At 38.9% G+C, this 17,139-nt stretch overlaps 1 protein-coding gene across 1 annotated transcript; it reads left to right on the forward strand.

The window, feature by feature from the left end:
• The first annotated feature begins 1,980 nt into the window (after positions 1–1,980).
• Positions 1,981–11,684, forward strand: LOC148013685 (putative protein phosphatase 2C 58). The gene is made up of 5 exons (XM_087667676.1): positions 1,981–2,234; positions 2,925–3,176; positions 9,946–10,222; positions 10,324–10,478; positions 10,957–11,684. The coding sequence occupies exons 1-5, from the start codon at positions 2,172–2,174 to the stop codon at positions 11,089–11,091; spliced, it is 882 nt and encodes a 293-aa protein (XP_087523802.1). The 5' UTR covers positions 1,981–2,171; the 3' UTR covers positions 11,092–11,684.
• The last annotated feature ends 5,455 nt before the right edge of the window (positions 11,685–17,139 follow it).

A 17,139-nucleotide genomic window follows, 5' to 3' on the forward strand; every position in this document is an offset into this window, starting at 1 on the left:
ATGGGACAAAGTGATTAGGGGAATTACAAACCACTCAGTCTTTCATGAGTAAATATCTCTTTAAATATAAAGCGGAAAAGGAAGGAAGGAAGGAGGGGGGGGGGGAGAAAAAGGAGGGTGGATATGAGTGAAATGTAGAAAACATAGAGAGAGAGAGAGAGAGAGAGAGAGAGAGAGAGAGAGAGAGAGAGAGAGAGAGAGAGAGAGAGAGAGAGAGAGAGAGAGAGAGAGAGAGAGAGAGAGATTTGCAACCTCTTTGGTTTACAATTGGCGAAGGGATAAAAAGGATACTTTAAAGATTGGAACACCTTGTGGTTACATGTCACTTTAGGAATGCTCGACTCAACATGTGCCCATAATGGGCCCCAATGCATACCTTTGCATGACACCATGATGTGATGGAAAGTGCAACCATTCTAAAGTCCATTGATGGATTTTGGATTTCAATATGAATAGCACCCATTGTGTAGAGGAAAATCTGCATATTGAGTGTATTTGGGTTTACCTCCCCATCTTATTTTTCCTTCCTTAATATGAAACATGCAAACACAATGTTTTTGGTAGCAAGTGAATGCTATATGAGCTCTTATGACTTTATAAGGCTTTATAAGGCTTTAACATCTAAGAAAGCTTTAAGGGTTCTATTAGTGTTCATGAAAAACCAAGGTTTAAAAATTTTAATAATACCTTCAAACTTTGAAGATTTTTACATAATTATTAAGTTTAAGAAGTGTAAACGAATTAAATTATTTTAATATATCTTATAAAAATTAGAAGGTCTAAACCGTTGAATTTTACCATATCTTTAGCTTTAAAAATGGCAAGTACATATACTTTGAAAATTGCTCCAAAATTTTGATCTACAGGCTTTCGAATTTGCTACCAAAATAGTGTTTCATGGACATTGGGTTCCATTCTCTTGATCAATGGTCAAGGCTACCGTTATACCATCATTCAAGAAAGTGGTGTCTTACCTTACACAAAGTCAATTAGTTGTGGGGATTCACTATTAGACTTAAACCTAGCAAGATTTTAGCGTATAAATTTTTGTTGCAAATAGTATACATTTCTGAAGACTGTCAAAATAACTTGAAATTTTGGTAGTTTAAGAAGAGTCCAATGGGATTTGTATACGTTTCTAATAATATTTGTCCCAAGCACTGCTTTATACAATGTGTATGTTTCTTAATAATACTTGTCCCGAACACTACTTTATACAATGTAAAAAAGGAAACTATGTCTCCACTTCAGTGGACATCCATATGCATATGTCAAGATTGCTTGATTTGATAGTTTAAGAAGAGTCCAATGGGATTCCTACATGTTTCTCAACAATATTTATCTCTAACATTACTTCAAACTTTGTGAAAGAAGGAAACTATGGATCCACATCATTGGTCACCAAGATCGATGTTGTAATGGGACCACACTTAGAGTTTGTATACCATTTTATACAATGTGCAAAAGAAAATATGGATCCACTTCGTTGGTCACCAAGATGGTTGTCGTAAATGGGACCGCAGTTGGAGTTGGTACTGGAGCGTCTAGTTGAGAAGGCTTGGTGTGAGCCTTGGCATTCAATCGGTACAAATCCTCTGGAAGGTGATTCAATGTATTTATATTTTATTATTTTACATAGAAAATATTTATTTTTATAATTATTATCTATATTTATATAATTTTATTATTTCACATAAAAAAGGGTGACAAATTGATTTTGAATAGACACGTGGAGATTTTAGGACAAGTGGGGTACAAATCCTCTAGAAGCTGATTTAATTTATTTATATTTTACTATTTTACATAACATAGAAAACATTTATTTTTATGAGTATTATTTATAATTATATTATATATTTTATTATTTCACATAGAAAAGGGTGACAAATTGATTTTGAATAGACACGTGGAGATTTTAGGACAAGTAGGATGCAGCAGCGAAGGACACGTACCAATATGGGTCTGCTTCTAAGTTCTGCTGCTGCTTCCTTACTGGCTTTCTTCGACACTGATGGAAGAAAGAAGAAAGACTCGGTCTTGCTCGCCGAATACCTAGACATTACATTTCCTTTCGTCTGCTCTTCTGCTTTGGATCCGTCTTCTGTTCTTTGGTTTGTTTCGTCCGGCTTTGGTCGTGTTAAGTTTCCTGCGCAAGAAGAAGGCTTCTCGGAATGGCTAGCAGCCTCGGCAGCACGCACCTCCCTACTCCTCGCAAATTCATCGACAAAATCAAGGTGCTGTTCGGCATTGCCTGATATTGTGGCAACGTTTCCTCACAACCGTTATTTCTTCATGGAATGTTTGCAATGTTTTCCTGCAACTGTTGCTTTCTTCATGGAGTACTTGCAATGTTTTCTTACAACTGTTGTTTCTTCATGGAGCACTCGCAATGTTTCTTTAAAACTGTTACGCTCGATGGAAAATGGAACCTTGTAGCGCTTGGCGGTCCTTATTTCATTTATTCAAGGCTATGCTTCAACTCTTAAAGCTGGTTGTTCGCAAGTGCTCACTGAGAGCTCGCAAGGTTTCTCTGAAACTGTTATTTTTTATTGGAGAATGGAATCTTGTTACGTTTGACTACCTTGATCTCATCTCTCAAAGGCTGTGTTTGATCTGTTAAGGCGATCTGTTAAGGCTAGTTGCTTGCACTTACTCCCTGAAAGCTTTCTTTGATCCCCACAATTCCCTGCAATGAGGTAGTAAGTAGCAACACGTAATGCGGCGCTTTGAGAATAATGTATTGGCATCTTTCTTGTTACAATGCATAGTTTCAGAGTTTGGTAAACTGATGCTCCCTTTCATTATTTTTGTGCTGTAATGTATTGGCATCTTTCTTGTTACAATGCATAGTTTCAGAGTTTGGTAAACTGATTCTCCTCTTCATTATTTTTGTGCTGTAATGGTGTGGCTTCAATCCGTTCCAGATGGCTACTGGTCTACAGTCTGGAAACGGAGATACTGGAAAAGGTCATAGCAAGTACACTGAAAATAGGATCACTCATGGATTCAGCCTCGTGAAGGGGAAGTCTCGGCACGAGATGGAGGACTACCATGTGGCAGAATTCCGTAAAGTGCAATCTCATGAACTTGGTCTTTTTGCAATATACGATGGTCATCTTGGGCACAGTGTGGCACATTACCTGCAGAGAAACTTATTTGACAATATCCTTGATGAGGTACGATCACCAATCCTGAACAGAATTTCATGTCTTTGTGTGCTTGGTCCTGTACTCCAAAATAAGTGCTAGTTAGGCATGCCCCAGTGCATCAAATAGATATTGCAGGTAAACTATGAAATCTGATACAATGTGTGAACACAGTTAATTAAGTATGAAGTCTGATGTGATGTCTGAATATTATGAAGGCCGCAAAATGGTTTTAGCATGAGAACTTTATGATGTGTATTGTCTTGCCAATGAACCAAATCTATTGGTATCGATAATGGTGTTGCATTTGGTTCCTTAGGCATTTTGATGCATTGATATGGTTTTGGTTTGACATTTTTCATCTTTGGGCTGCCTAGGTCGTCTATTGAGATAAACCAACGGAAGCTCCATTGAAATGTGTGGTACTAGTCATTGAAGTCTTTATAGCAGCCTCTGATATATGTTATCTGATGTCGATTCTGCATTGTTTGTAGCTGTTGCTGTATTGTGGAGTATAATATGTAGGATTGGGTGTTAATTAACATTGGCTCGCTATTATGGGATTTTAAAAGTGATGTTCACGGGTGTTCAATAAAATTTGTTCTTACCAGTTAAAATTTGACAAATAAGTTGATAGATGACGGGGAGACTCATCCACCAAAACGATGAAAAGCACGAGTATCACTTTACCTCCCAGCCACGCCTAGATAAGTGCTGGCCCTCCGCCTGGATCCCTTTGCCAGCCGTCAACTTCCTGAAGTCCTACTATTCCTGGACTCCCTTACTCTCTAGGCTCCCCTTAACCCCGTTCGGGCGCCCAAGAGCCCGGACGGTCATTCTCGTGCATGTTTCCCTAGATTTACCTTAATGTGACATTAAATGTCACTTTTAATGTCACATTCCATATTTATGACCTTAATGTGACATTAAATATCACTTTTAATGTCACATTAATGTCACATTTCCTTCCCCTTAAGAATCGGTTTCGTCCTCGAAAACGATACTTGGAAGGTCTAGTTGTAAATCGGGAAACCTTTTCTTTAAAGTACTTACTCGCTCCCATGTTGAGCTTTCTTCTGAACAATCTTTCCACTTAACCAAACATTCTTGATAAATAGTATTCCTCGTTCGCCTATTACGAACATTTAATATTTTTTCTGGTTCATGTGGATTAGATTGGTCATAGAATAACTCCTCAATATCATCATTTAAGATTAGATTATCCAAATCACCCAGCTTCTTCCTTAATTTGCTTACATGAAAAACTGGATGTATTTTACTACCAGCAGGTAGTTGGAGCTTGTAAGCCAATTCTCCCACCCTTTTAAGTATTATGAAAGGACCACAATACCTTGGTGAAAGCTTTGGACAATGTCCCTTTTTCATAGTTTTAGTTTGTTCAGGCACCTTAAGATAGACCAATTCTCCTTCTTCAAAGGAGATGTCTCTTCGGTGAGGATCTGCATATGCTCTAGCTCTATTTTGAGCTTTTTTAATATTTTCTTGAGCAAATTTTAACATACTATTCATATCCTCCAAAAAATCTTTAGCTGCCTGAACCTTTTCCTTATGCAGTCCTACTGCAAAAGGAGCTCTGGGCTGAAACCCATACATTAACATAAATGGACTATATCCAGTGGAAGAGTGCTTGGCACTGTTATATGCAAACTCTGCTAACGGTAAATACTCTTCCCAATTAGTTTGCCTTTTACTTACATATGCCCTAAGCATATCTTCAAGAATTTGGTTAACCCTTTCAGTTTGCCCATCTGTTTGCGGATGATCCGCCGTACTCATGCTAAGTTTAGTATCCAATTTCCTAAATACCGCACGCCAAAAATGGCTATCAAATTTTCTATCCCGATCAGAAACTATATTTGCCGGAAGGCCATACAATCGGTATATGTTCTCTACGAACAATCTAGCCAATTCTGGTGTTTTAACATCAGTTGAAGTTGGAATAAACCTAGCCATTTTGGTTAACCTATCCACAATCACCCACACAGTGTCGTGCCCCCTCTGTGTTCTAGGTAAAGCAACAATAAAGTCCATGGAGATACTCTCCCATTTTCCTGAAGGAATTTCTAATGGATGGAGAAGTCCTCCCATTTTTAATTTTTCAGCTTTATTAACCTGGCATTTATTACATTTGACCACATAGTCAAGGACGTCCTTATTCATTCCAGGCCAATAGAACTGCCTTTTAATAAGACTATAAGTCTTATTAACTCCTGGATGTCCTGCACTAGGGGTATCATGACACTCAAAGAGTATCTGGCGCCTTATTTCTATATCTTTCGGGACACATACCCTACCCTTGTAGAGTAAATAACCATTATCAATGGTAAAATTCTTCCACTTGAATCCAGTTTGAGCAACCCCTGATGCTCCATTTCCTTGTTGAACATCCTCAGATATTCCTCCCTCAGTAGAAGCACTTTCATTTGGATCCCCATTTTTTATTGCTTCCCATATGTTGGAATATGCCGGATCAACCTGGCATTTCCCTTTTAAAGATTCAAGCAAGTTGGAAGTGAATTGAGTAAAACTCAATTCATTAATGATGGGCATTCTGCTGAGTGCATCAGCTACTATATTATACTTTCCTTTTCTATATCTGATCTCATAGTCGAACTCTTGGAGGAGTTCGGCCCATCTGGCTTTACGCCCGTGTAAATCTGGTTGATCATTAAGCCACTTAATGCTTTCATGATCCGATAAAATCAAAAGTTTGGCACCATACAAATAGTGCCTCCATTTCTTCATTGCATGTACTATTGCATACAGCTCCCTCTCATAAACAGAGTAGTTCTGTTTTGCACGATCTAATTTCTTGCTTTCAAAAGCAATTGGTCGACCTTCTTGTAATAAGACCGCGCCTATTGCCTTATCACTGGCATCAGCTTCAACCACAAATGGTTTATTGGGATCCACTAGCTACCTTAAGTTTTTGAAAACTTTCATTTTGATCTGTTCCCCAATTAAAACTTTTCCCTTTTCCTTTAAGTTGGTCTGTCATTGGAACAGCTATTTTGGCATAATCTCGAATGAATCTACGATAAAATCCAGATAAACCTAGGAAGATCTGCAGCTCTTCCAGGTTCCTTGGAGGTGGCCATTTAATCATTGCCCTTACTTTTTCTGGATCCATGTTGATTCCCTCTTTCGAGATAATATGCCCTAGATATTTGACCTCTTGTGCAAAGAATTCACATTTAGTTTTCTTCGCATAAAGGGAATGTGTTCTTAACAGTTGGAATACTAATTGTAAGTGTTCCAAATGTTCTTCTCTTGATTTGCTAAAGATCAAGATATCATCCAAAAAGACTACTACAAAATGTCCTAGATAGGGCTGTAAAACACTATTCATCAGCTTCATAAAGGTAGCTGGTGCATTAGTGAGGCCAAAAGGCATCACCAAAAAATCATAATGCCCGTATCTAGTACGAAATGCCGTCTTGGAAACATCTTGTGCCTTAATTCTTATTTGGTGATAACCTGATCTTAAATCTATTTTTGTGAAGAATTTTGCCCCTTGCAATTGATCAAAAAGATCTTCCATTCTGGGCATAGGAAATTTATTCTTCACCGTTATTTTATTAAGTGCTCTATAGTCAACACAAAGTCGCATAGAACCATCTTTTTTCTTTACCAATAAAATTGGTGAAGCCCAAGGTGAATTACTGGGTTGAATAAATCCTTTATCCAGGTAATCCTTAATTTGTCTTTCAACTTCTTGATGCTGTGTTTCACTTAACCTATACGGTGGTTTTGAAATTGGGTGTGTGTCTTTATTTATATCAATTGGGTGATTTATATCACCCCTATCTGGTGGAAGGCCACTTGGTAAATCAGAAGGAAACACATCTTTAAAATCATCTAACAAACTGTTCAATTCATTATTAACATTCAACTCACAAACATAAGAAAATTGTTGCTTTATATTACAGAAAGTAAAAGTATTCTGTACAGGAAGAGACCATAGCATATATACCTCACAAATTTCCTTCTTTATCAGCTTCTGAACTTCAGTAGAACACAGCAAAGGATTATCAGATACTTCATGTTCACCTTGAATGATAAAAGTCTTACCATCCCTTTCAAATTCCAGTGTATTATGGTGATAGCTACGTTTTAAGGATGGTTCCAATCCCCATAGCCACTCCCTCCCTAGAGCAATATCAGCTCTTTCCATATTCATTATTTGGAAATCAAGCTTATCTTTATATCCTTGAATCTCGATTTCCAAATTGGATACCATTGTATCCCATATTTTATTGTCTTGGCCTTGCATCATACGAACAACATATTGATGCTCACTGTTTTGTTGGGGAAGTTTCAATTTTTTGACAAGTGCATAATTTATATTTATGTGTGGCAGAGTCATCAATCATGACTCTAACCCGTTTTCCAGCTATCAATCCATGTACTCTAAGTAAATCATATGGCCCAAAAGTAGGCTGCCACATAGAAGTTGACATACAACACTTATGTTGTACATCCATGTGCAAGACCTCTAAAGATTTATACTTTTCATGGCCCTTTAATTCTAAGGTCTGCACTACATGGATTTGTTTTTCTTTTCCCTTGCCCTTGTCCTTATCTTTTCCTTTATCTTCCCCCTTTTTCTTTTGAGGGCAATTCCAAGCCGCATGGTTAGGGGATAGGCAATTAAAACACAATTTTTCTTTTTTGGCCTTATCAAAGTCATCAGGACTTAACTTTGGCCTCATATATGGTTTCTTTTCAAAAGGTTGTTTTTTACCCTTGAAAAATGGCATTTTCCTTTTAAATTTGCCCACAAATTTTGAGGTTTCCAATTCCTTAGACTTGGGCTCCGTATCAGTGAGACTAGTGAGTGTACCTGGACGCGTACTATCTTCATAAATTAATGCAAATTTAATTGCCTCTTCAAGCGTCTTAGGTAAACTCCGTTTTACTTCCTTTTTACAGGCTTTATCCAGTCCCCTAATGAATCCTCTTGTTTTTTGGAATTCATCAATTCCTTCTAGTTTGAGGATTATCTCACGATATTCCTCCAGATATGTCAGCAGGGGTCTTTCCTTTTGTCTGACATAATCCCAATCTTCCCAATTTCGTTCCATTTCATTTTCAGGAAGAAATTCTTTTAAAAAGACGGATTCAAATTGAGCCCAAGTTTCAGGTATTTTATTCGCCTCCTTTAAAGTTCGCCACCACTTATATGCTTTAGGCCCCAAAGTTAAACTAGCCTCCAGTGCTTGGAGATGTGGTGGGGTATTTTTCAATTTATGTAAATCTTCCAATTTTTGGAGGAAATTAAAGATTGTGTCTTTATTCCTATCTTTTTCCTCCCCGTAAAATTGAGGTGGTTTCATATCCTTTAGAACTGGATTATCCCTCAATTTATGGTAAGTTTGGGGTTCCTTAGAATCTCGCATAGTCACATCTAAATCTTTCGATGAAGATGGGACATCCGAGGTTTCTATCTTATTTTTATCTCTTTCCAACAATAAAGTTAATTGAGATTTTATTTCAGTAAGTGTTTGAGTTAAAAATTCCATTTGAACCCCCTGAGTTTGCACACGAGCAGTAAGATCGTCGAATTGCTCTCGCGTGGCAAAAAATTCTTCCCATTGTTCTTCTTGTATGTCTGGTTCATAGGGATCTACCATAGGTTGATCCCCGGAACTAGAACTTTCCATTACCCTTTCTTTCCCTTTTTCTGCCATTAATACACTGGAATTGGAAAGCAAAAATAAGAAATTTGCATACAAGTAAAGTACTTCCCTGATTTTTAATGGCAGGCTGTGGTTGCTGGTTTGGAAAGAAATCCGAAGAGTAAGAAACAGATTGTATCTTCCCGGATTAGAACAGTGAAGTAATCATGCTGGAAATTCAATTTCCTGACTTCAGTCGTATTTGACATTCTTCTGTCCCTCTCACAGCAGTCGCAGTCATATCCGTCTCAGGAGCAGTTGCATTAACCCGTCAGCAGTAGTCGTGACAGAATCACGTTTTTTTTTAATGACCCACGTCTGATGCTGGCGGCTCCACGCCTGATCTGGTCCTCGCGACCCACGTTTTTTCTTTTTCTTTTTCTGCCCGTAACGTTTCTGCCCGTAACGTAAGATGTCACATTAATGTGACGTGGCGCTGCGCTTCTCCGTTTGTTTTCTTTGACGGCCCGTCGCGTGGTGCTCACGCGACGTTACAAAGACTGACGGCCTGACTGGCGACTGACAACCTGACGGATTTCTGATAATAGGCGAACGATTAACGATCTGAAACATAGGCTCTGATACCAATGATAGATGACGGGGAGACTCATCCACCAAAACGATGAAAAGCACGAGTATCACTTCACCTCCCAGCCACGCCTAGATAAGTGCTGGCCCTCCGCCTGGATCCCTTTGCCAGCCGTCAACTTCCTGAAGTCCTACTATTCCTGGACTCCCTTACTCTCTAGGCTCCCCTTAACCCCGTTCAGGCGCCCAAGAGCCCGGACGGTCATTCTCGTGCATGTTCCCCTAGATTTACCTTAATGTGACATTAAATGTCACTTTTAATGTCACATTCCATATTTATGACCTTAATGTGACATTAAATATCACTTTTAATGTCACATTAATGTCACATAAGTCTATAAATTGAGACAGTGGTGGTGGCTCTGAGTGTTGATAGTCGTTACCGACAGATTTCTTGCTTTGATGATGGTTGCTTATGAGCGAGCTCTGTTTTCTAGAGTGACAAGAATACATCTTCCCCATCGAGATACCTAGCAAAATTGATGGGGCATACTTGATTTGAATTTTTGCAGTCTGGATTTTGGGACGACCCAGTGACTGCTATTATGAATGCTTACAAGAGAACAGATTCCACAATACTGGATGAGGCTACAGATTTGGGGACTGGTGGCTCTACTGCTGTGACAGCTATATTGATTGATGGATATCGCTTGTTCGTGGCAAATGTGGGGGATTCTAGAGCTGTCCTTTGTCGGCAAGGAGCAGCAGTTCAGCTCTCTGTTGATCATGAACCAAGCAATGAGAGAGAAGCCATTGAAACCAAAGGTGGATTTGTCATCAGATTACCTGGTACAGATCTTTTGCATGGTCTCTCGTTTCTAGTGCTGTATCTGACAGATTATAAGCACAGCTTAAATTGCTTATTAACTTGGATCTTCAAAACTGTGTAGGGGATGTTCCAAGAGTAGACGGACAGCTTGCCGTTGCTCGAGCTTTTGGTGACAAAACCTTGAAACAGCATCTGAGCTCAGACCCTGATGTGAGGGAAGAACTCATCAGTGATGGAGATGAGTTCCTAATCGTAGCCAGTGATGGTCTGTGGAAGGTAACCCCCGTGCATTTTATTAACAATAGAGTCGCTTTGGTAGATGAAGTTGTATTTCATAATTGTGAGTTTTCTATTCAATGCAATGATGTAGTTTGATAGGTTCGATCTGGCACTGCTAATGTCTTATACTGATTGGAGTAACGCTTGATATTTTAATGAGGATATTACTTACATTAAGTCGTAGGAAGGCATCTCTTACTGGTTTGAGTTTTAATGGCTTGGTAAAGCATTTTGTAAATTGTGAGGATGACCTATGGACCTTGGACGATGCATGAGCATTATTTCATGGATCACATTAGGGTTGTCTTAGGTGAATGGGAACTCACAAAGATAATGGGAAAGTGATTAACATTGCAGATTCTTTACTGTTGCAAGGTTGTGGCCATATTTTAGTGACACCAATTAGATTATCTATGTTGGAAGATATTTGTACAAGATTCTGTGTATGTTAACATTGATTTTATATCTCCTGCAGGTAATAAATAATCAGGAAGCTGTGGACCTTGTAAGCAACATAAAAGACCCAAAAGCAGCAGCCAAGCAACTAACTGATACTGCTTTGGAAAGGAGAAGCAAAGATGACATTTCTTGCATTGTAGTGAGGTTTTAAGAAGTCTCGTGTTGAAATCTCCCCGAGCAGATAATCATAATTGCGCCTACTTTTAAGGCATCTTTTGGTCATGTATATTGGAATGGCCTGAATTCTGCAAGTCTGTGCAGCTGTGATGTAGGTTGTCTGCTGTTTCGTGACTTGGCATCCTCACCCAATGGATCTTCCCAAGGGAGGTTTTGTAATCGATATGAGGGGCTTTTTCCATAGACTTATAATTCATAAGTAATACTTTACTGAACGCACTTTATCTTTGTGGAGTTCAATGTAGCAAAGATGTTGGGAGTTAAACCAGTGGCTGCGATTCAACATCTCTATTGTGTAACCAATGCGTTGGAAAGGGGGGTTGTTTACTACCTTTTAAGTCATGACACTTCATGAAATCAGTAGAGATCCTTACAAGGAACCAGTCGCAAATCATGTTCATTCATGATTTTGCTTGGACAAAAGGGTATGCCTTTTTCAAAGTGCCCTACTTGTCGAAACATACCTTTGGTATGGTTACTTTTCGGCCCTTGCTTTTTTTTGGACCCTAGGAGGGCTCAAAACAATGCCATGGCCTACTCGTTTACATGTCAAAGAAGGGGTAATGGTTAGCTCAACCTAACATGATCCCTCATCATTTCACTAGATGTGAGTTCAATCCTTGATTTATGACTAGCCCGCATTCCATTTTAAAATGGTGCTTCGATATTATGCACTATGAGTGTTTTCATGAAACAAAGATTTTCATTGTAAGCTAATGTCATTATGAAATTTCAAATCATGTTAGCTTATACTAAATTTTTCGGATTAAGTTCAATGTTGCACACGTGTTGATGCAATGAAAATAGAAAAATTTGTTTGAAGATTAATGCAAATGCTTAGTTATTCCTCAAGTCGGTCCCTTTACTCTATTTTGACAAAATGCATATTTGTTGGTGTAACAATTAATACTTCAATTTGTTGGTGTAAAATACTTTAATCAAATCTCACTTTAGAGTCCTTGTGAACTTAATCTTACACAAGTTTTGAGTGACTTTTTTTTTTTTTGAATTAAGACTTGTTAGGGGGCGTGTGTCATATTTTTGCCCCTCGCCTTCCTATCCCGCTCTCCTTTGCCCATGTTAGCAAGAGAAAGTTGATAAATGTTGGAGGTTCTCTCTCTCTCTCTCTCTCTCTCTCTCTCTCTCTCTCTCTCTCTCTCTCTCTCTCTCTCTCTCTCTCTCTCTCCAACCAAAACACACACACACCATCATTGCCCCCTCTCCAAGCGCTTTTATGGGAGATGTCATGGGACTAAATGTTGGTTGAAGTGGTGATGTTTGTTGGTAGAGCACCAATTGTAGAGCTATGCTATAGTAAAGTGGTATATGGGTGGGCAATAATGTAGCAAGAGAAGGTTGCAAGTGAGGGATTGGTGGTGGTGCACGTGTGGAGGATTTACTTTATTTCAATATGCCAAATATTTGCATTTACCTTAATTTCTCATGTATACTCATCCAAAGGGTTACAAATGGCAATTGTGAAGGATAGCCACAACATGTGTTTATTAATCAAATTTATTGTGATCTTGGTAGATTGGAGAACAATACACAAATTAAAGTTGCATCAAATTTTAGAAGCAAGCTATGTATAGTATTGGGATGGCAACAACTAAGTTTCTTTAGCGATAGCAACTAACATCCAAGAACTCTTTGTATAGCCAAAACTAATGTAAATTGCCATCCAATGTAGGTCACATAGCTCAAGATAGTGCCTTTATCAAATAAACATGGGGAGACGTGTGAAGTGATAGAGTAACATTGAGCCTACTTGGTTTTGATTAAGAAACATTGATTTTCAATCAAGACACTCCAACAATCAAATGAACATTAAATGGATATAATCTAAATGGAAGTTTATGGAACCAAAAGATGCAAATGAAAACACATGTAACACTTATACAATCATCTTCTTGAATCATTTTTTCTAATTATCATGTCCTAAACCGCTTTGTATCTTCTTCCATCCCTTCTAAATTTTCCACACTATGCAACTTTATGTCCAAGTCTAGTTTGGTGCTCGAAAGAGTGCAGCAAGTCCAAGTTGTGAAATGAAGAGTTGGGTATATAAGGGCACCAAAGTTCTTTACACCCTTCTGAGTAAAGGTTTCAAAGAGAACCTAACAATAGCATTAAGCAACTTGATAGTTTGAAGCATGTTGAGGAAACAAAAAATAGCTTTGTAAGCCTCTTAGGGCATGCTAGGCTCCAAGTTTTGACTCATGGTAAAGGTTACACACTCTTATAGCTTGATCTTCAAGGGTTTAGGTTGCATGAAGTGTGGCCAAGAACACAGTTCCTATACAAACTGGGGGGGTGCAAAGTGCCTTGTTTTCGTAAATAAGGAGATTCCTAAGGCCATGTGGAACGAGGAGAGGTTTGGTATACAACAAACAAAAAAATATTTCTTGAAGGGTGTGTAAATCTCCATCATGGCAAACTCTGTGTGCGCGCGCGTGCGCGCGTGCGTGCTTGCTACTCTCTCTCTCTCTCTCTCTCTCTCTCAACAAGTATAACTGCCTAGATGAGGTGCCTAGACTTATAGCCCCCCTCTTGATGAGGTCATGAATGAGATGCTTTGGCCTATAGCCCTATGAAGTGTTTGCATGGCCATATAATCTATGAAAATAGAATGGAATCCCAAACATACTATTCGATTTCTATGTGGTAAAGAGAGAGAGAGAGAGAGAGAGAGAGAGAGAGAGAGAGAGAGAGAGGAGAGTGGATTAATGTGGGTAAACGTGTGAATGTGTGTGTAATAAACATGATTGTGAGTGACGTATGCATATACATGTGCGTACATGTGCAAAGGTGAAGTACTTGGATGAAATAGAGAAAGAATAGAGTTATATGGACACATATTGCCACACAAGACATGTATCAAGACGTGAAATCTATTAACCAATAGTTGTGCTTCAAAGTTTGGTGCAAAGTGCTAAACTTAAGCTTCACATTGGAAGCAAACTAGGTATGGAGGGGCACCACGTGGTGCTTGCAGAGCACCCGTGCCAAATGTGGGGAGCCCTCTTGTAGAGCTTGACACATATTTATGATTCATTTTTAATACTCTCCACTCTCTTTGTCACTTTATGTAAATTTACATTTTTTGGTTTTTCTCTCTTTCTTTCATGATATTGTGATGTAAGACATGCATCAGGACAAACCACCAAGAGGACAACATTGGTGCTTCAAAGTTTGTTGTTGATCCGAGAAAATCACAAAAAAATATTTTTCTAACACTTTGTTGATTTTTTGTACATTTGGAGCTTTGAAATAAAGAAGAGGGTGGAAACAACCTCTTGGAAAATCCAAGAAATCACTGGATGGAAATATTTCATGGACCGGTTTACTAAGGGGGGGTGAAGAGTAAAGATCAATGGAGGAAGGTGAAGGAAAAATGTATAATGTGAAAAGAAAAGACATGAAATGGATTTGGAGCCATCCAAAGGGCATGTGAGGCTCATAATGTCATGACTTCGGAGCCTTATGATAATTCAACCAAATGGGACCCTTCTTGGAAGCATTAGTGGAAGAAAAATGAGGCACATGATTTTGTAAAATTTTTAAAAAATACTTTCACTCCGATCCAAAAAACTTTTCAACATGAAAGTTGTAGTGCGTGAGCTGAAGTTTTGGCTGGTATTTTTAAATAATTTTTTGGAGCTATGAGTTGGGAGATATGGCCAAAATGGTGGACGCCAACTTTTTCCAACTACGGTGGAGACCACCTCTCAATTTTATACACACCTATACTTTCTTCCCCACACTTAATACTTCCATAAAATATCATTCATTAGACTCCCAACCCTTTCCCCTCTCTTGTCCTCTCTCTCAAGCTAATAAACCATTAGAATTCCCCTCCTAAATCACCCTCAAATCATCCTTAATTGTAGTAGTAATGTATGAATTCTCACTACTCTCTCTGTGTTATTGCTAGATATGATCTTATTTTATGAAGATTCTCTATATTTTTTATAGGAGAGCTCTTGGACTCAAGCTATGGGGGGGAGAACGGAGACAACTCACTTATGATGGAACTTGATTAAGTACAAAATTGGTCAACAAAACATATAGATGGAGATTCCACATTGGTGAAACTGCCTTAATGCAGCTTTGGTGGTGCTAATTCCTATTCTATCTTAACCTCCTCCCTAAACACCCTCAAGGCCTATATAAAGAGGCCTTCTCCTTTGTAATTTGCAAGAAGAGAGAGAGCCAAGAGGCCTTCTTCAGACCTATTGAGCCTTTCCTATTCTCTCTCATGAGCTTGTGCAGTTCATTCCCTTACTATAGCTCATTCATGCTCTACAGTGTAATAAGCTCATGCTTTTGGTATCCATATTGTGTATATTGGTTATGTCTTGAGGGTTATCCATCTCTTGTGCCCTCTTAAGTTTTATTGATTCATCTATCTTTTGTAGTTCTCTCTCTCTCTCTCTCTCTCTCTCTCTCTCTCTCTCTCTCTCTCTCTCTCTCTCTCTCTCTCTCAGTTTTCCTCTCTTCTCCCTCACAAGCTCCTCTCCCTCTTGTATAGTGTTCTAGTCCGCTCTTCCATGACTAGATGGTGCCCTTACCTCATTCACTTTGTGGCAGAAGGGAGTTTGGCATAGTATAGAGGTTGCCATACCGAATTTCCTTCGTCATAAATTGGTGTCCCCATTGAGGATATTCTCATCCACAATTCTCGACCTCCTTATGCGGGACGATACAACACATAGTGGTGTATCCTCTACAACAAGAGCTCCAAGTGGCTCTTCTCCAACGCCTTCACCAACTCTTTTTGAAGCTGGTCGAAGTCCACAACTCCCACATTGGTCTCCCAAGGAAGCCCAAGAAAGGAAGTATGCCTATCGGATGACGGCACATATGCAGGTAAAAGGTGTTCACCTTAGAAATTCCATTCTCTCACAACGAAAAAAATCATGTTGTCATCAATTGCTAGGTTCTCATAATTGTGGTAAGTATTTTGCAAACAAAGTGAAGGCCCTTTCGGGAGTTCCTCATCTCCAAATCATCAAATCCCTCTCTCTCTCTGGCCTAATCCACATCAAAGGAGGACAACTATGCATGAACGGCGTGGAGTTTTGTAGAGTTGCAAAGTATGGAGACTACCTTCAACTGTTGCTAGCTCAAAGGTTGGGTGTGGTTGAAAATGTGGCCATCACACCTTATGAAATATATGTCGCCGAGGATGGATACACTAAGGCAAGAACAATCACTGGTGAGAAAATTCTCTATATAGCAAAGTTGGTGGATTCCAAAAAGAAACACTCTGGGGAAAATCATTTATAATTCAAGAAAGTGCATTCTCTCTACTCCCTTAAGTAGTCTCCACTTATGAATAATAATAATGACCCAAATTTCTACACCTTCCACTCTGTACAAAATATTCGAGTTAATGTATGCATCAGTAGGAAGATTTTCTTCCAACAGCGTCTTGTCATGTACTTTGGGGCTGAAAGATTAAGGGAGATTCTTGTATCACCAAAACCTATAATCTTCCCAATGCTAGACTACAATGCATCCTTCAATGTACATGTCTTTATTTTATTATAATATTTTCTTATGAATCACCGCGAGTTGTATGGAACAATCCAACCTCTTGCTATGCAAACTGTGCATATTGTAGCCAGCACAAAGCTTAGATTCCAAGGCATTATTAGAAGCATACTGGGGCCCATACGTCTTGCTGAAATCAATGCATTTGTGAACCCATTCATCCTTCCCCTCATAAAATATAACTTAAGTCTAGACGTGTTCATCTTTGTACTCTACTAAGGCAACATGACATTTCCAAGCTTCTTTGGGCGCAATGGGAAAAACGCAGTGGATTATTTGGACAACCTTGAGATGGCATTCCTTGTCTCTGGGATGGATGATGAAGCATTAAAGTTGAGGTCTTTTCCTTTGGTGCTCAAGGAAGAAGCTAGAATGTGGTTCCAAACTCTAAATCCGGCCCAAAGAGCTGAATGGAAGGGATTGAAGGCAGCTTTCTTGCAGAGATTTCAACAAACTAACTCAGCTG

The sequence above is a fragment of the Lygodium microphyllum genome, chromosome 26, assembly GCF_053477565.2.
Source record: "Lygodium microphyllum isolate KBCC chromosome 26, Lygodium_microphyllum_v1.1.10, whole genome shotgun sequence".
Classification (NCBI taxonomy): Eukaryota; Viridiplantae; Streptophyta; class Polypodiopsida; order Schizaeales; family Lygodiaceae; genus Lygodium; species Lygodium microphyllum.

Bases quoted from the DNA above. Each gene is read 5' to 3' on its own strand.
- LOC148013685 (XM_087667676.1), top strand. From the start codon at position 2,172: ATGGCTAGCAGCCTCGGCAGCACGCACCTCCCTACTCCTCGCAAATTC. The intron at 3,177-9,945 runs GTACGATCACCA...GAATTTTTGCAG, and splicing joins TTGACAATATCCTTGATGAG to TCTGGATTTTGGGACGACCC. The intron at 10,479-10,956 runs GTAACCCCCGTG...TATCTCCTGCAG, and splicing joins CCAGTGATGGTCTGTGGAAG to GTAATAAATAATCAGGAAGC.